Here is a 20,568-nt window from a genome sequence, read left to right as displayed (position 1 = left end):
CTCAACATATTCACTCTAAGAACTCGACATATTCCCTCTAAGCAGTCAACATATTCACTCTAAGCACTCAAAATATTCACTCTAAGCACTTAACATATTTTCTCTGGGCACTCAAATAAATATCTAAGGCACTTTACATATTTCACTCTATTCATTCAACAATTCTCTCTAAGCAATTCCTTCTCTCTGTTGACTCAACACAATACCCTTTCTCACCTAACATATTCCAAATAAGCAAAACATAAGTATGTTCATAAACACATAACACATAACATCTTGATATTCTGAATTTCAATAGGGCATAAACAAGAGCTCTCAGTAGGACAGTGTACTTAACTTTTTCTCAGTGCTTGATAGCAAAACAAGTTCAAAAAGGGCAATAGTTCTGTCAAAATCCATGTTTTGTGATTGAGATATGACCGTGACCTAGTACTGTGCTCTCAAATAAGTCTGTGAAGCTCAACCTATTCCCTTTAGTAGTTTGAAGATACAAAACTTTGCATGCAAAAAACTTGACAAAAGTATGACATTAATGCCGACCAACAATGCTGTCCCCGCCCCTGCTCCTGGGTGTGCAGTTAACAATAAGCTCTTTTCTTCTTCGGTAATAAAAGGGTTTTGGAGCTAATAAATGATTTTTGGAAATTAAATATTAAAACCATTTTACAGCCATATAAAAAAAAGACGTAATTTAAATTTGAAACAAAATGAAAATTATGTAAAAAAAAAAAATTTAGCAATGCGCATTCCCTGATTCCCAACCCAAATTTATATTGCTTCAAAAAACCTTGGGAAGATTTCATTGTGGAATTTAGGAATTGTTATCTTGAGGTTGATTGGACAAAGTTTTTACATATCTTTCAAAATGTTTTATTCTCTGGGTTGTTCAGGCACCATTTAGAACAAATTCTCATGTCTACTTCGCTCCCCTCATGTAACTTGGAAAGTTTTCTTGTTGTTCTTAAAAGTCGACCTTTTACGTATCAGCTCGGCAGTTTTTATCGTAGTTTCATTAAACCAGTTTGGGTTGTAAAGCTAATGCTTCTCTCTGATTATTAACGATTACTTTTTCACGTCCGTTTCACCCTTTTGGGAATTTTCGGTGATTTTTGACACCTCCACATTGACCTGGCCCAAGGTGCAATTTGAGGGAATATGGAGACGCTTGAGCGAAAAGGAATTTCGTGGCTCGTAAAATGTTGAGAGAAAGTTGTTTTTGTTGAAAAAATATCTTTTGTTGGTTTTTCATTACTTAATGCTGTCTGAAGCTTATTAAAGAGGGGTTTTACAATGGAATCAGTTTTTTTCTGAACCCAACACTTTGACTATGGAACCCGGGGACTTTTGACTATGAACCGGGACTTTGAACTCTGAACCGGACTTTGTTTTGACCCAGACTTAATCCTGGAGATCCTCTTTGTAATTTATCATTAAACTTGTGGCAGCTATAGAAGTGGGGGTTTTTAAAATTTTTCGGGTTCTGGGTTTATTTTTACGGGCCCCATTTTTTGGAAAATGTTTTCTTGCGGGTCCAAAATTTTCAATTTAATAGTTTCCTGGGGAAAAACGGGTTTAATTGAATTGTTTTTTTGTAGCCCCCCATTTTGGGGTTTCTTTCATTTTTCGCTGTTGATAAAAGTGAGGGGAAAATTCAAAAGCTTTTTGTTTAAAAATCTAAAAAGGCAGACGGGTTGAAAAACTGAAAAAAAAATTTAAAATAAAAGTGTTTTTAAAAAATAAGAGTAAAATTTGGGAAATATTCAGTTTAAAAAAAAATTGTTTCAAAGGGAAATTTTTAACCCTTTTTTATCTACAAAATTTGAAACAGGTTTTGGTTTTCAGTGGGGGAATTTTGGGAAACCCCGATTTCCATTCAAGTTTGTATACTGAATACAAAAAAGTTTAGGCTACAGTGAGAGAGTTGCGGAGCCCTGGTACAGTCCCTTGCGATGGACAATGCACCGCGCGACGGCCGTTGAGCTTGCCCCCGAGCCCATGCGCCCTCAAAGTCTCAGGATTATCGGCTCTTATACTGGTGGCCAACACGTTGACTTCAGATTCTCCGGTTTACAGGTAATTCACATACTTTAAAGGCACAAAGTAAAATGGGGTCTTTTCAAACTTGTCTAGATTCAAAGTATAATATGCGGTCTGGATGTTCATATTATTCATACAATACTTTTGAGTATCATCAGACGAACCATATGAATGTTATGTTTCATCTTTTTTTTAAAGACTTGACATAAAAGTGGCCATTTCTGTTGTAGACTTTTTTGTACAATTTACATTGAAGAAGACAATAAAATTCTACAACATACTGCCAGATCCCCAGTGTGGATTGATGTTGTGTTGGTCCATCAAATGATACCCTGTCATAGGCATCTGCAACTATAAATAAAACATCTCACATAGTAAAAAAAGAATAGAAAATGATTGATGGCAAGAATATCGTGGAAGGCAATGGATTCTCTCTGAACTTAAACATTTGACAAAGTAAAAATTAAACAACAATATAATGTTTGAAAACGCTATTGTCTATTTTTAGCCTCAATGAACTTGATGTACTGAGTGACCTTGAATCCAGCCATGGTACAGGTCCTTGTAAAGTAATATTAAAAATCTATTGAGCCCTTATATGCATAACCTAATACATGAAAGCTTTTCTGAGAAAATGTAAGAAAATCTAATTTAGCCTTGGTGAGTCAATAAATAAAGTTCTCACATAAAAATATGAGAATTCAATTTTAATCTTGATCTTGATTGTGACCTCAAGCCCACCAAAGTTATAAAATAGCAGAAGTTATTTATATTTACAACTGGAAGAAAAATGATAGTTCATAAATAACAAGAGCTGTCACAGGAGACAGCGAAGCTGGACTAATAAAATACTGGACACAGTAAGGAGGACAAAACTATGAAAGAAAAATCAATTATGTATAATTATGTATTAAGTTGTAGTAAAAAAACATTTGTTAACATAAATTCAAAGATCAAGGGGAATAATTCTAGAAATAGTCACCACTAGAGTTATGAACCTTGTCACATACAACATGTGTGTAATGATAAGAAAATATATATTTGAAGTTTGAAGTAGATACCTTAAAAAGTAAAGAAGTTATAATATTTCTTAAAGAAAATCCTAAGTTCAAAGAGAGATAAAATCTGTAAATATTGTTTCAAGAGTTATGAACATTGTCACATAAAATGTAATTGATGATAAGGAATAAGTATTTGAAGTTTGAGGTAGATACCTTTAAATCTAAAAAAAGTTATAGTAAAAAATGATATTTTTTCAAGGAAAATTCTAAGTTCAAGGGGAGTTAAATCTGAAAATATTGGTGCTAGATTATCAAACCTTGTCACATAAGATGGGGATGATGATAAGGTACATATATTTGAAGTATGAGGTTGATCCCTTAACAAATAAAGAAGTAACAGTAAAAAATAATATTTTTTGAGGAAAATTCTAAGTTCAAGGGGAGATAAATCTAAAAATATTGGTGCTAGAGTTATGAACCTTGTCACATAAGATGGGGATGATGTTAAGGTACATATATTTGAAGTATGAGGTTGATCCCTTAACAAATAAAGAAGTAAAAGTAAAAAATAATATTTTTTGAGGAAAATTCTAAGTTCAAGGGGAGATAAATCTTAAAAATATTGGTGCTAGAGTTATGAACCTTGTCACATAAGATGGGGATGATGATAAGGTACATATATTTGAAGTATGAGGTTGATCCCTTAACTAATAAAGAAGTAACGGTAAAAAATAATATTTTTTGAGGAAAATTCTAAGTTCAAGGGGAGATAAATCTGAAAATATTGGTGCTAGAGTTATGAACCTTGTCACATAAGATGTGGTTGATGATAAGGAACATATATTTGAAGTTTAAAGTTGATACCTTAAGAAATGACAAAGTTATAGTGAAAAATATTTTACTGCACCAAAACTTTAATCTGAAATCTGGACGCGGACGCCGACGCCGGGGCGAGTAGGACAGCTCTCCATATACTTCGTATAGTCGAGCTAAAAATTCATCAGTTTCAGGACCACAATCCCTTGCACAAGTTTCATGATTAGCAGTTGTCTGATATGATAACTTTCCTTTATCATATCAACAAATCTGAGATTTACATCACTGTCAAAGTTTCGCATCTTTGCCCATACCAAAGAGAAATACATGTTTCTTTATTCTTTTTTCAATTACTTGCAGATAAATTTTTTTCATTTACTTTTATTCACATTGAGTAGCCTAACATTATTGTTTCTTGGAGAAAAAGTTCTTCCTTCCAAAATGAATAAGAATATGGATTCAACTGGAAAACGCAGTTTAATGAAAATTAAGCACAAAAAAAAAATATCTGTGTTCTAAAACCACAACTTACACTGTTCTTCATCTGGATGTGGCAGTATACTATTTTCGTCCCTTAGATGTTCCGCAGATATAGTACCTAATGTACTGTATGTCACTGTCACCGGTAAAGTGCTCGTCCTCAACGTGTTCCAGCTAACCGATACTGGCACTGTGCTTGTTTCCGAGGTGTTCAAACATACAGTTACCGGAACAGATTTTGTTTCTGATGTGTCCCAGCTTACTGTTACAGAATGGGTGGAGCCAGGCGGAGACACAGCATCGTATGATAAAAGATCAGACTGACAACTTGAGTTGGGTTGCTTTATAAAATCCTGAAAATAAAGTAAAGCTCCTTTTACTATTTCCATTAACTTATTCGATGTTTGTAATGATAGCTCCAATTTTGGCTTGGCCTAGCTGCTTTATGTTGTTGTTGTTTTTTTATTATCAAACTAATGTTTTCACCAATCTATCCATGCCACACTCTAACTGCCAATATATACATTTATTTTAACTTCTCAATTTTTTGTTGTTGTTGCTCTAAATACACATATTGCAGTTGGGTGGTAACAAGGCTTGTCGAGTTACTGGCCATGGGCAGGTTCCAGAAAGACGGATGTTCTGATCCGAACTGCAAACATGTCAGATATTTTCTCTTGCATATTCTACCATATTCAATTATATTTTAAACACTTTACTCTATTAAAATGTATTTATGTCATTACACCCGTAACTATTTTCTAGTTGTATGAAATTACAACTTTATTCTTAGCAGTAAAATTACGTCATCAAAAGCGTAACATTGGACAGCACACACTCATCTGGCACCCCACATGCCAGATGAAATTTCGAGCATAGGTAAAACTAACGGAAACGCCAGTCTGCTATGCCAGAACATATATCAATATTCAAATATATATAATATATACATTGGGGAGAAGAATGGGGCCAAATCTCTGCCCGAAAAATCAAGAAATGAGAGCCCTGCTTGTAAAACACTGACACTGTTTTCAGTACTTACAGTAAATCCCCAATCTTGTCTGTCTATAGAATTAACATCTCCTGAACTCTCATTTTTAGTTGTTTCTAAAAATAGATTAAAAAAATTTATAACATATAACTGTCATCAAAAAAACACTTCTGGGAGTAGTTCATTTTTTTCACATAGAATAAAAAGAAAACACAAAATAATAAACAAGTGCAAAGAATTTTCTTAAACTTTGCATGATTCAAGTGTAAATTGAAACAAATTGATGGGAAAAAATGAGGGTCACCACCCTTAGTACTTTTTGAGAGGTCTGCACCTTAAACCGAGATTTTTATTCTTCTAATATGTCAATTTCAAGAGGAAATTAAACCCTATTGCAGTACTCCCAGAAATGTCTTTAACCTTTCTTCAGACATCTCTCAAATCTTGAATGGTTTAAGTATGAAAAAAACAAAAAACAACAACAACAACAGGACATTGACTATCATGATATGCACATAAATCAGATTTTATTTTGAGAATACATCATCAATTTTGTAAATGTTTTAAAACAGGACCATGGATATCCCTTTCTTTCTATGAGAACTATCTCAGGAGTGTCTACAGTTCTAATTACCTAATAACAAACAGTAATCATACAGTCTGTAGAGAGCATTCCCTTCCTGTTGAGAAAATCAATGTCAGCATCATGTGTTATACAGCATTTTAATAACTACTAGATTTTTTTTTTGAAGAAAAAAAAATGTGTTGTTGTATTTAAATTTGAAATAAACATTGGGGTGGCTGTCATTTCATAAAATACTAGCTGTATATAATACCATTATTAATTAAGGGATTAATTAATTTACACTGCCAGGTAAACACTTATAAATACATGTACATAAAATTTGAAATTCATACATTAATCAATGGTTAACACTCATAAAAGCATAAAATTTGAAATTCTTACATTAATTAAGTGAAGCACTTAAAGTGGAAAACCCTGCTAAGGACAATAAAGAAATATACTCAGAATTTAATTGAATATCAATTTTTGGGCGATTCTTTGTAAAACATTGCATAGCGTTCCATATTTTTGGGTTAATATGCAAAATTGTTAATAAAAACAATAAGAACAGAGTGAAAGAATGATCTGATTATTTGCACACAAGTTATTGGTCCAGACCTACATCAAATGGAACACGAATATCGGGAAAACATTTCCAGTCCTGTCATGTCAAAAAAATCTCAGTGGAGTTCCTTTAATTTAACATAATGTAAATCATCCTCATCAGGAGCATTAGTTGATACTTTTTTTTCAGAACAAGAATATTGGTGACAAATCATCGGAAAATTCCCTGATACTGCTATGACATAGTAATAAAATATACGGAGCTGTATTATCTACAATACATAGAGTGATAAGAAAATAAACATGTATAAGAATGAGTGAATTGACAGTGTAGAGTTTTGAATTATCCAGATATTGTAAAATAACAATCTCGAACCTGCATCAAGTGACAACGGGTTTCAAGGCCGAGGTGACTTTATAGAACTGTGTGTGCATGGGCAGTTACGTGTTCTCTTCCCTTGTTTACTGTTATTGAACGTTTAAGTGAACATTAAGTATACACTTTGTATACATGTTCTCTTTTCTTACAGTTATAACCAAACATTGATGAAGAGTACAATAATAATTTTGAGCCATGGTGACCTTAACTAGGTTTTAAATTCTATGAAATCTTCACCGTTTAGACCTGACATGCCAACACTATAGAGCCCGTGTAGTCTGACCAGGCTCTATTCCATTGGAACACATCAAAGCTCAATTTTTCTATTTCCATATATTAAAATTTGTTAATGTTTGATTGGACTGTTCCAAACTCACAGATGGGCAAATCCACTACATAATATCAGCAAAATAAGGGTAAAATGACTGAAACCCTAAACCTCCCTGAATTATTGTAATGAACTAGTCTGCTTTATATTTGGAGCTTAACATTCTGAAGAACAAGGGATTAAATTGTCATCTCTTTGCTTTAGAAAAAAAACAAGAACGTGTTTGTTAAACACAAATGCCCCCGGCTTTGATTCTTGTCAGTAGCAATATTTCAAAAAATGTTTACCCATTCACTCAGTTATGGACAGAAACATTGCCAAAAAATTGTAAACACAAGTTATATAGCTTGACAGAGTCATGGTGTTTTGTAATTGTGAAATATATAAGTTGCCAAGTCACTGCTATGACTTGTGAAGTGATAAATATTCTACTTTATCAAATATATATAAATGTAAGAAATCTATACTTGGCACCCTTGACCTTGACCCACTGACACCTATAGAATATCATGCAAGTTATCTTCCTACCAAATATGAAATACACCTGTCAATAAATAAAGGCTGTATGGGCAAAAATGTTAAAATCTATTTTAAGCATTGATGACCTTGACCAAACTGACCCCTAACTCCATCCAAAGGAAGAATACCATGCAAGTTATCTTCCAACCAAATATGAAATAAATCTGTCAGTAAATAAAGGCTGTAAGGGCAAAAGTGTAAAAAAAATCTATTTTTAGCACTCGTGACCTTGACCCAACTGACCCCTAACTCCATCCAAAGTAAGAATAACATGCAAGTTATCTTCCTACCAAATATGAAATAAATCTGTCAATAAATAAAGGCTGTATGGGCAAAAGTGTAAAAATCTATTTTTAGCACTTGTGACCTTGACCCAACTGACCCCTAACTCCATCCAAAGTAAGAATAACATGCAAGTCATCTTCCTATCAAATATGAAATACATCTGTCAATAAATAAAGGCTGTATAGGCAAAAGTGTAAAAATCTATTATTAGCACTAGTGACCTTGACACACTGATCCCTAACTCAATCAAAAGGAAGAATACCATGCAAGTTATCTTCCTATCAAATATGAAATTCACCTGTCAATAAATAAGCCTGTATGGGCAAAAGTGTAAAAATCTATTTTAGCACAAGTGACCATGACCCACTGAACCTACCCCAATCAAAAGGATGAATACCATGCAAGTTATCTTCCTACCAAATATGAAATATAACTGTCAATAAATAAAGGCTGTATGAGCAAAAGTGTAAAAATCTATTTTTAGCACTGGTGACCTTGACCCAACTGACCACTAACTCCATCAAATTTTATGTTCCTATCAATTATAAATGACATCTGTCTATAGAATATGGTTAATACATCTGTAAAAATGTAAAAATCTATTTTTAACATTAGTGACCTTGACATTGGTGACATAGACCTTGACCCAAATGACCCCTTACTATACCCAAAGAAGGAGGACCTCCCTTGGCATGTTTTTATTAAACATGAAAGACATCAACCAAAAAATAAAGGCTGTATGAGCAAAACTGTTAAAATTTATTTTCTAAACCAGTGACCTTGACTTTGACCCCAGAGACCACTTACTCCACAAAAAATTAGAGGACCATTAAAGGTATCCACCTACCAAATATGCAAGATATCATTAAATAAATTAAGCAATTAAGAGAAATTTACGATAAATCCAACTTTCCTGAATAGGTTAAGCAGACATTTTAGGCCCTATTTTCAAAGTGAAAAAAGGGAAATAACTGGGAAATATGGATGACACAGTTATATAACTTGGCAATATCATGTACTTTGTATTGATAAGTAAGTGTGGAAATTATGAAGCCATTAGTATAGATAGAACTTAAGATATTTCCAACTTGCCGTTTTAGGTTAACCATTATTCATTTTCTAAGTGCTGAAAAGGGCAATAACTTGGTAAATATAGAAGCCATAGTTATGTAACTTGACCAGATCATGTACTTTGTATTGATAAGTAAGTAGGTAGAACTTAAGAAAAATCCAACTTGCCGTTCTAGGTTAACCTCGTACGGACGGACAGACGGACGGACAGACGGTTATATTACTATATGCCTGGGGCATAAAAACTTGAAATGTTACATTCAACCAAAACTATCTTAAATGAAAATTTAAACCGTGATTTGACTGAATAGCAAACAAAAAATAAAATTATTCTAGTATTGGATATAATGTATGTTCAAAGGTTGTTTTAGTTTCTCTAAAACTCCTAATTTCAACTTTTTTCAACTTACTGGTCTTTGGGGCTATAAAATATTCTGACTTTAACACTGACTGAAATTGGTTGATTTTTTTAAAAAATTTTCTTTTTTCAATTTCTTTTTTTTTTTGTATACTTTTGCAATTTTCAAATTTAAATCAGGAGTAAATTTCCACAGTTACCTTCTTTAGACGCAAGATCAGACATGAACATGGTCTGGTATAAGGAGCGATCATTCACCACCAGTGGTGTTGTATTCCTTGGACTTTGTGTTTCATCTTTTCCAGCATACTCCAAACTATTATACTGCTGCGAAATGGTGTCTACGCCGCTGGGAGAACACGATCGGCTGGACAATAAACCGAACTCATCCGAGTCGAGACTCTGAAACGACATCCTGTCATTGGTCTGAAAATAAAAATTTACGTAAGTTTTTTTTTCAATTTATATCAACACCTGAATAATGTTTTGCACCAGCAACAAATACAATCTGATTAAAGTTCAGATCTACTTATTTCTTCATATTGCTCTTTCGCGACAAATCTTTTTCTACCACTTTACCAACAAATAAACTCACTGTCTTCTAAGGAACAAAGACACAAACAATCATTGTTACAATGTTATTTTGTTCCCATTCATTTTGCATCAAAAACAGACACATTGAGGTATTATATAACTGAAGTAACTTTCCAGAATTTTTTTTTATTTTTTTTAAGAACATTATAATCTAGTATTACCTATTATTAGGTTCTTCCAAGCCACAACAGAATTTTATAAATACATATAAACAAAACCAACTATTATGGTATCTGAGTATCAAAGCATAATATACTAAATTGTATTCTAAAAAAATCCTCATGTATAAACTTTTGTCATGAAAAACGTCTCGGTTTTCTGAAACTTAAAGTCAGGTGCAAACAATGGTATGCTTTCTGACATTTTTCTTCATTACTCACAATGAGTTGAGACACACAAAATTGAAAATGTTGCAGGCTCGGTTTTATTGAGTCATGAATGGTGTAATGGTAAGTGCAAGCTTTACCATCCACATCCCCCTAGCACTGGCTTGAAACAGTTTTCAACAGTTATATACATGTATGTATATGAAAATGGTTAAATTTTGAATTTAAATGTAGATTGGGTCCAACCAGAATTTTACTAAATAGTCATCCAACAAATCAATGCACTAAAAGCAAAATTGGTTCGTATGGCACTGGTGGTTTGTCAAGTTCTGCAAACAATATGAACTGATAATTATTAGATAATTTGCAGTACCGGAACATGCTGAGAATAAAATGTAAACATACATGTATTTATTCAGATGAAGAGAAAACAAAACATCGATAATTATCCTTTTTTTAAAAACATGCTGTTTTAAATTTTCAACATCTGACTAAACTGTATTTTATATAATTACATGTAATGCCAGCAACTACAAATATTAAAGGCCCATTATGCCTCAGAAACGCTACTAATTTTATTTCTCGAAAAAACTTTTCATTTTTGGTATTATGTTACAGATTTCACAGTAAATACTCATTTGCAATATACATGGACTATCTTTGGCAACTATCTAAATTCTGTTGGCAATCAGCATTATTATAGTAAATAAGTATTTTGAATGGAAGACAAAAAATACTACTTTGTTTACATTTTGCTACCTTTAAGACGGATTACTGCACGTTCAGAACTATTTTTCTTCAGTTGTTAAACATCTAACATGCCCTAAATCCATTATTCAAACACTATTAAACATGTGTTTGACATTTCTAAAGAATTAAACAAGAAACATGGCAATGCCACGAAACCAGGTTTTCAATTATCACCATTGTAGATAAATATGTTGTATTTGAAATACAAATACCAGCAACAAACAATGTAACTATGTGCAATGTAAAACATGAATAATGTAGGAGGAATTGCCAGTGAAGAAGTGTTCACTATATATTCTGTATAAGGAAAAAAACAAAGGGCCATAATTAGGTCAAAAATTATCCAATCGCAAAAAACCCCGACAATATGTGCCAGGGCGCTTGGTGACAAAGCTTCTGTGAAAGTTTGAACAAAATCCGTTGAGAAATGTAGGACGAGTTCAGCACAGAAGAATTTGTTTACTATATATTGATAATTCTGTATAAGGAAAAAAAACAAAGGGCCATAATTAGGTCAAATATTATCCAATCACAAAACCCCAACAATATGCCCCAGGGCACTTGATAACAAAGCTTCTGTGAAAGTTTGGTCAAAATCCGTCGAGAAATGTAGAAGTTGCGCACGATAGAAATTGTTCACTATATATTCTGTATAAGGAAAAAAAACAAAGGGCCATAATTAGGTCAAATATTATCCAATCACAAAACCCTGACAATAAGCGCCAGGGCACATGATGACAAAGCTTCTGTGAAAGTTTGAACAAAATCCGTTGAGAATGGTAGAGGGAGTTCAGCACAGAAGAAATTGTTCACTATATATTCTATATAAGGGAAAAAAAAACAAAGGGCAATAATTTAGGTCAAATATTATCCAATCGCAAAACCCCGACAATATGCCCCAGGGCACTTGGTGAAAAGGTTCTGTGAAAGTTTGGTCAAAATCCGTGGAGAAATGTAGGAGGAGTTGCGCACAGAAGAAATTGTTCACTATATATTCTTTATAAGGAAAAAAACAAAGGCCGTAATTAGGTCAAATATTATCCAATCGCAAAACCCGACAATATGCCCCAGGGCACTTGATGACAAAGCTTCTGTGAAAGTTTGGTCAAAATCTGTTGAGAAATGTAGGAGGAGTTGCGCACAAGAAGAAATTGTTCACTATATATATATTCTATATAAGGAAAAAAAACAAAGGGCCATAATTAGGTCAAATATTATCCAATCACAAACCCCGACAATATGCGCCAGGGCACTTGATGACAAAGCTTCTGTGAAAGTTTGGTCAAAATCCGTTGAGAAATGTAGAAGGAGTTGCGCACAGAAGAAATTGTTTATGCCCGCCCGCCCATCCGCCCGCCGACATACCTCAATCTTATAACCAGTTTTTTCCTTCGGAAAACCTGGTTAAAAATATTGATTTCTGAGGCATAATGTGCCTGGAATAAGTTCTGGTTTGGTTTTTTGAAGGACTTTTTTGACATAATTTTTATAACATTTCTCTGCTATAATTCTTTCCTTTGCTTGACTACGTTGACTTCACATGATAAAAATTGGAATCGCCCATTTATGACTTGCAGTCTACCAGAAATCTATTTTGGGTAACTCCGCTTGAAGAGCACTATTCAGTCATTATGTTTTTAGAAAATAGCATACGAAAGACATTTCTACAGAAATGAAGTAACACCTGATTATTCTGATATGCTTAAATACTATTTGCATGTATAACCATATGACACCTGAGGTTTTACAGTCTCCATTCTGAACTATTCATAGTAATTTAAGTATCAACCCAGATTTGCAGTCAAACGTTGCTGCTGCTGAACCATGTGCTTACCCCAACAGTGAGTAATATACATGTAACATGTTTTCAATACTATAATATAAATTATACCATGACTTTAATTACATTTGTACAAGTGCTAAATCCTTTTAACAAAGTCACTGTAGACTTTAACATTTTTCATTAACTTTCATTAAATTTGACATATCAAGCAGAATCAAGCATGATGAATATTTTCACATTAGCTATGAAAAACCATCTTTAAATTAAATGATTAAAAAAATAAACAAATAAAGCTAAGCCTACTGGCCACTATAACATATGCCCATGCAACAAAGTGCAGACCAAGATCAGCTGGCACATCCCTGGCATCTATGATCTAATCATGATCTGCACTCTGTTCACTTATATTTCAGTACATATATAAATATTTAGATATTTTCCCTAAAAATGATGAATGGTTTTGTCCAGATTGAAATATGGGCAAGTCCATTTAAAATATTTAGGTAAACGTTAAACAAAATACCTCAGATAAATCCTTGCTTGGCTTCAAACATTCTTTCTGCTCTGAATCTTTTGATTCACACATTTTCACATATCCTTTTTTCATTGTTACATTCTTTCATGTACATTTCAAAACAAAGCGAAAAACAAAAAAATCTTTATAACACATCCATTTTCCTTCCAAATAAAAAAAAACAAACTTTCTTTAAATGTCTCCTTAAGGTTCTTAAGGCTCAAATATAAAATACAGAAGGATATCTTCAAAGCTTTCTACACTTGTAGGTCAATCTTCAATAATTACTCTGCAAAGATTCACAGTTTTCTCAAAAGCAAGTATGTAATACTGCAAGAAATGTACAAAACGTGATAATAAATACATTACCACAGGCTCTTATTCTATGATGTCATTCACCTATAAAAATAACTTGCCTTAGATTCTGTCTATAAATCAGTGCTCTAGGGAAGGACTATGTGCCGACGATAATCGGTAAATTTAGGGCTAAGCATCCACAAAAGTTCTTATCCGGAACTCGGCTAATCCATCGAATCCTGGGACACAAACAAACTTTAACTGTTACAGCTTCATGGTGCACTACTATTAACAATGGGACTTAATATTAGGCACTGCATATGGTGACTTATTATCAACATATTTACCCAGTTGTACATTTACATTAAGCTGAAAAAGTTTGAACCCAGGAATAGACCGAAAAACCCATATTTTCCAAGTTCCGGAAGATCTCTATTCCAAAACATTATTACAGAAGTTTGTACCAATCTAACATGAGCACATATATGTACATTTAAATCTTTGTACTGAAAATTAATTGCCCAAAATAACTGCATTTATTAAAGATTTTGTTCAAAAAAATGTTGATAAAAATTGTTAAATATTTCCTCTATGGCTAAACACACAGTGGGTTTAGCCTTTTAAAATGGAATAGTTTTTCTTCAATCGCAATGAGTTATGTTGTAAACATTGGGTATATATAGAATAATATAAGGCGGTATTTTTGAACACAGTTATCACATGGGCATGGAAAAGCTATGACTGAGCAATAATAGCAACATAATACATACATGTAACAATCCAGATTGGCCTGTAAAATATAGCAATATAAAATATACAATATATATTGTATCAGATAAGTTCCAAAAAAAAGAAATCAATGGTTTTTATAATGGAACAGCAGCTACTTTATCCTCAATTCAGGGAACAGAATTACCATGTATATGATTGATTTAATAATCCACTTTCAGTTTAACAATTTTAGACAATGAAATTGGCCTTTGACCTACTGACCTATATCCCATAAGGGTCACCCAATATTAGGACTGTAAGCCAAAGTGTTCTTTACAAGCTTTTAGTGGTCAAGGCCACATTTTTTCACTGATGTAAACATTACTATGCCATGCATAATCTCCCTCCATATGGTGCTCTATACACATTCAATGCATCATGAACCTCACTTTTGTACTTTTTGGAGTTATAGCCAGATCTAGATTACTTTGAACAGCCAGAATGACTGACAAATGGACAAATAACATTTTGAGTTACGGCAGGACAGATAGATGGACAATTCAGAAACATCAGGGACATATATTTAACACTGGTTGAAGTTACTTAATTCAAATTACTGACATATACACCCCAATTCATTGGTTTCGCATGGATGACATCAAAATAATTCCCCAGGTGAAGGAAATGCAAAGATAAAATTTGCGTCAAGGCCAGAAAAGCCAAATGTCTTTATTACAAGTTTAACCACTTATAATTGGTCTTTCTCAGTTCTAAAGCAGTCATTTCAATTGTTTTAGTAAAAAAATAAATTTTAAACTCTTATATTGTCTCTAATATTTGCCAATACATACAGACCAAATAGGACTGGTATTCATTTATCACAGAATTGATTTTTTTTATGATGACGTCATAACATGTCCGCTGGAGAAATAGTCCTTAATACATATTTAAAAATTAAATCGCCAGTATGCGTTCAGAGAGCTGTCATTGAATACATTTTTTATTTAGATTTAAAGTAACAAAACATATAGTCTAATGATTTTTTGAAGACCTTAGATGTTTTATGATTTTTACCTTTTTAATCGATTTAAACTAGCAACAGTGTTGCCAATAAATTTTCAGTGCATAAAAGTGACAGATAAAATTAGGCATAATGGTTTGACAGAAGGGAAAAAAAGTTAAATACATGTAGGTCAAACAATTTACACTTAATTAATTAGGCTATAGTAAGCGGTGATTTTATCAAAGAAATAGAATTTCAAACCTTTTCCATATCATATAGTTCAAAAGTACTGATTGGCTTGAAATGGGGACTCAATTATTGTGCATGATCATTGAACTGGAATTCTCCAGGTTGTTGCTTATTTTCAAATGTAGCAAGTTCCCTCGGACATAGATGTCATATCCTATTCTAGAACGCTGATAATCATAATGAAACGATCATCCACAGACAGTAGTCCAACTAATTGTACTAAGCGACAAGATATTGTGCTATGGGCAATATCTCCCCTCTAAGTACAATATAAGTAAACTTCAGTGTGGTGAAATCTGCCCGGGATTTTGAGCGCAAGCTTTCCTAGCATAGAACAAGTTTGAAAAACAAAATTTTCCTAGGCTAGGGAGTTGCTATTTTTATATGGCGCAAGTTGCGACTAATATAGTAACATGCAATGTATATAGAGAGAATGCTTACAATATAGATTTTAATGACAGTATTTGTACACCAATTAATAAGTATGTTTATCAAAACAATCCATGATTATATTTGATTTCTCCACATTATTTTGAAACCTATTAATTATTTATTGGAGATTTTTTTTAATGTTGCAAAAAATATAATTAAAGAATAATAACTCATGTTTAACAGTTTTTCATGTTTTTTTTACTCATTGTCACAGAAAAAGTGTTTGATCACATTCACCATGATTCTAATACATGTAGGGATAATTCTTTTTACAATACCATTGTTTTTTTTCACCAATGTATAATTATATTCGGCGAAATTTGGCCCCATTCCCCTCTAAAAATAGCATGTTTTTTTCCCCCTCAAAGCCAAAATTTCCCCTTTACAGCAGCCCGAATTTGCCTGCAATGAATATCATTTTTTTTGCAACTAACTGCCGAAAACTGTTTTATTTTTTACGCCTGTAACACTGCCTGTTAAGCAAGGTTGTTTACAAATCATTCACAGGTAGGTAAGGGGAGCTACTCCCGGCATCCCAACAAGTTTAACATGCATTGCGTCAGTATTCAAGATCCGTATATCAAGAACAAGAGCACCGCTTAGGCGGGGCATTATATGCCCGAATGTACTTTGGCTGTAGGTTGATTAATGCTTGAGTTATTGAGCGAAAACTGTTTCCAGTTTAAAGGTGATAGTAACCTTGATCTTTGACCTTGTGACCCCAAAATTAATAGGGGTCTTCTACCCAAAAATTGACAATCATCCTATGAAGTTGGAAAACTTTAGGCCAAATGGAACTTAAGTTATGCTCCGGAAACCATTTTCAGTTTTACGGTAATAGTGACCTTGACCCTTAACCTTGTGACCCCAAAATCAATAGGGGTCTTCTACCCAATATGGACAATCATCATATGAAGTTTGAATACTGTGGGCCAAATGGAACTTAAGTTATGCTCCGGAAACCATTTTCAGTTTTATGGTAATAGTGACCTTGACCTTTGACCTTGTGACCCCGAAATCAATAGGGGTCTTCTACCCAATATGGGCAATCATCCTATGAAGTTTGAATACTGTGGGCCAAATGGAACTAAAGTTATGCTCCGGAAACCAAATTGCTAACAGACCCTGTAAACACTCTATCAAAAATATTTTAAACACGAATGGGACATCTATTACAACGATAAAACTGGTTTTTAAACAATTTTTGTTGCAATAGATGTCCCATTCGTGTTTAAATATTAAAATATTTTTGATAGAGTGTTTACAGGGGCGTATCACGTTAGGGGCAGGATCTGACCCCCTGGCGTCTATGGTTGAGGTGTTCCGAGTGAAAACAGCAGCAGTGCATGAAATACCCAATGACACCTTTACAGTAAAGCAGAAAATTTAAAATAAAAAATGATTATGATTATTTTAACCGACTTCCCCATTCATAGGCTTAGTTCAATTTCATATTATTTTTGAAAAATGACTTAGTGTTTTTTTTTCACCAAAATATTCGGCGAAATTCGGCCCCATTCCCCCCTCAAAATAGTATGTTTTTTTTCCCCCTCAAAGCCTAAATTTCCCTTTTATGGCAGCCCGAATTTGCCTGCAATAAATATCATTTTTTTTGCAACTAACTGCCGAAAAATGTTTTATTTAATGCCTGAAAGAGTTACTGTTAAGCAATTAAGGTTGTTTACAAATCGTTCTCTGGTAGGTAAGGGGAGCTACTCCCGGCATGCCAACAAGTTTAACATACGATGCATCAAATTTTAGATCCGTATATCAAGAAAAAGAGACTTATTTTAAACTTGTTGCAAGAGTTGCTCCTCTTTTCCACCGCAGAGAAAACAATATAAAATAAGTAAACAAATAAAATTCCCCCTCCTATTGCATTTTTCCCCCTCCAAGTGGCACCGGCCCCTTTCCCCCAAAAGTGAAAAAAAAACACTGACTTAGTTTTAATCGCTGCATTTTTCACATTAACACCTAAATCTGTTTCATTTCAGAGAGGTCTGTTTCTGGTTTTGACCAAAGGGGTCTGACACACTTGGGTGTGTTCATATAATATTGTGTAATTAACCACAGGAACCCGAAATTCTATCCAAAAAAAAAAAAAAAATAACGATTAAAAAAATCCCATATATATACTATAAAATATACTATAAAAATTATAGTATATATATGGGATCTGTATCTCTGTATCTGTGAGGGTACGTCATAGAGACCAAAATCTGGCTTTAACACTATGGTGAGGGGAGACTCTATATAAAATTTTTGTCCCAATATATTTTCTCAAATTGCTTGTGCAAGTTCACAATATAGTTACACTATATATGAACACACCCAAGTGTGTCGAACCCCTTTGGTTTTGACATATATATACTCGAACCCCATGATACCGGTGACTCCACGGTACCGGTATATTCACAAATCTCGCGATATTTTTGTCAACACCACCTACCGAGTGTTTATATTGACATGCTCCCAGTAATATTGGCTATTTCAAAGTTTTTAAACATTTTCAAGAGTTTCTGAAGGAAATATTTCACATATCCTACCTTATTTTTATTTTACTATCCTATTTTTCCATTGCATAAATTAGTCTCTCTACAAAACACATTTTTTTCCAAGAAAATAAAAAATCACAGGTGCTGACGTCATTCAACCTCCATTACATGTCACTTGACCTTTTGACATCATTTTTGGCGGGAAAAAATTAATCTATGGAAAGCCATTAGTGCATATAAAATAGTTTATGAAAATTAAAAAGTCAGTTTCATTCAGTCTTTTAAGGGAGCCTGTGTAAAGTGCCATATCGATATTTTATCTTCATCATATAGAAATAAAATTGATTCAATGATACAAAAGGACCAGACAATCACAACAACACTAAAATTAAGTGAAGGGGTATTTTTGAATCCAGCCACATGGTATAATATACACCTGTAATTGGGAGGAAAAGGTTCTAAAACAGAGACCCCTTGGGAGTCATAAAAGATGAACAATAAATTATTGAAACACACGTTTTTATGTTGTTTTTAAGCATTTTTTTTTTCAGATATGAATACAAGAATGCTAAAATGATATATTTGCTATTAAAACTGCAATGGCTTTCCATATAAATAACATTTTTACCAGTGCACCGGTAGCATGAAGTCTGTTTAACTACGTCATACAAAATGGTCGACCATTGTTTACATTCGCAATGAGCGAGAATTTCAGAGTAACAGAACTCTGTAATGTAATTTTAAGAGGATTAAATGTTAATGAAGTTGTTTATTCCTTCTTTTTTCAAGTCAGTAAATTTTTATATGAAAAACACCTTGTATAAAATATGTACACCGGTATCGTGGAGACCCGGGCTACAAGATTCTGACCCACATCTAGATAGCTTTGGCATGTCATGAATATATTTTGACTAGAAAAGCAATAGGTCTATACAGAAAATAATGTCACTAATTCTTTGACTGGTAAATCTATGTGCCCCTTTCCAACTTACAATTATGGGCAATAATTTAGATCAATTAAAAAATGCTCTGTTAATAATTTACCTATTTACACCTTAAATTATTTTTTTTGTTTTCTTTTTTTTTAATTTTCAAGACAACTTGCAAAAATTACAACTGCAATTCAAATAACTATATGCAATGCATAATCAAAATTATTATCTTAGCTTAACTGAAACATCGTATAAGAGCTCTTACTTAAAGGCGCCAGCAAAATTGATTCCAATACGTCAACAATAAGGTAAATAGGCTATGTCAACCATTTTTGTCAACGGCTTGCTTGATTAGTTAATATACGAATTAATGCTTTAAAGAACTAGGTGCATAATTTTTTAACCGTTTTCATAGAAGTTTCATTTGGTTACATTATTGTATTAAATATATAGATTCCGTTGATCAACAGGTCTAGTAATGCCCTGATACTCGGACAATTTATTTGTTAACAGACACAACAAATAAGTCATTTTATTTACTGAGTACATTCCCTTTATCAAGAAATCCCCTGATATTCGGACATTTTATTTGTTAAAAGACACAACAAATAAGTAAATGAAATATTGAAATCATTCTATATACTGTATGATTTTAAAAGAATTTTCCTGAGTGGAAGCTGGGACAAAACTATTTTAAGTCACAGCAGGATCTTTCTATTTGAAAGACCCTGGTCACAGGTGGAAGAGGCCCCTGCTGTAGATCGGAAAAAGCCCTGGTAATGTGTAGTTTCTTTCAAATCTATTTGAAAGACCCTGTCTTAACCAATAATTAAGCATTTCAAAATCTAAATTTCTTTACAGCATGGAGCAAAATATTGTAAGGGGGTGGGGTGATGGGGGCTTCAACCTCATAAGCCTAATACGCGTGGAACCATGCCTTCATACCTTAGCGAGCTATTAGATAAGACATTTAAAGATATACTATGCTTATCTTAGAGTAAAATATTTTTATCACAGGAATTAATTGAAATCTATGTAATTCTTTCTAAATATGTGTAATTCTAATAAAAGAATGTACAAATTGTGTG

The 20,568-nt window shown here is 33.2% G+C and overlaps 1 protein-coding gene across 1 annotated transcript; it reads right to left on the bottom strand.

Moving 5' to 3' along the window:
• Positions 1-2,318: 2,318 nt before the first annotated feature.
• On the bottom strand, positions 2,319-19,896 carry LOC132744077 (uncharacterized; the record flags this gene model as incomplete). The annotated part of the gene is made up of 5 exons (XM_060732684.1): positions 19,746-19,896; positions 9,595-9,820; positions 5,377-5,441; positions 4,387-4,687; positions 2,319-2,388 (listed from the first exon to the last, which is right to left on the bottom strand). Coding segments are annotated over exons 2-5 (650 nt in total), but the record flags the coding sequence as incomplete, so codon positions are not given.
• Between the last annotated feature and the right edge of the window lie 672 nt (positions 19,897-20,568).

Source organism: Ruditapes philippinarum, unplaced genomic scaffold (genome assembly GCF_026571515.1).
Source record: "Ruditapes philippinarum isolate M1 unplaced genomic scaffold, ASM2657151v2 ctg1590_1_1_1_1, whole genome shotgun sequence".
Taxonomy (NCBI): domain Eukaryota; kingdom Metazoa; phylum Mollusca; class Bivalvia; order Venerida; family Veneridae; genus Ruditapes; species Ruditapes philippinarum.
Note: the sequence above shows the minus strand (reverse complement) of the source record. Positions and strands in the feature narration are given on the sequence as shown.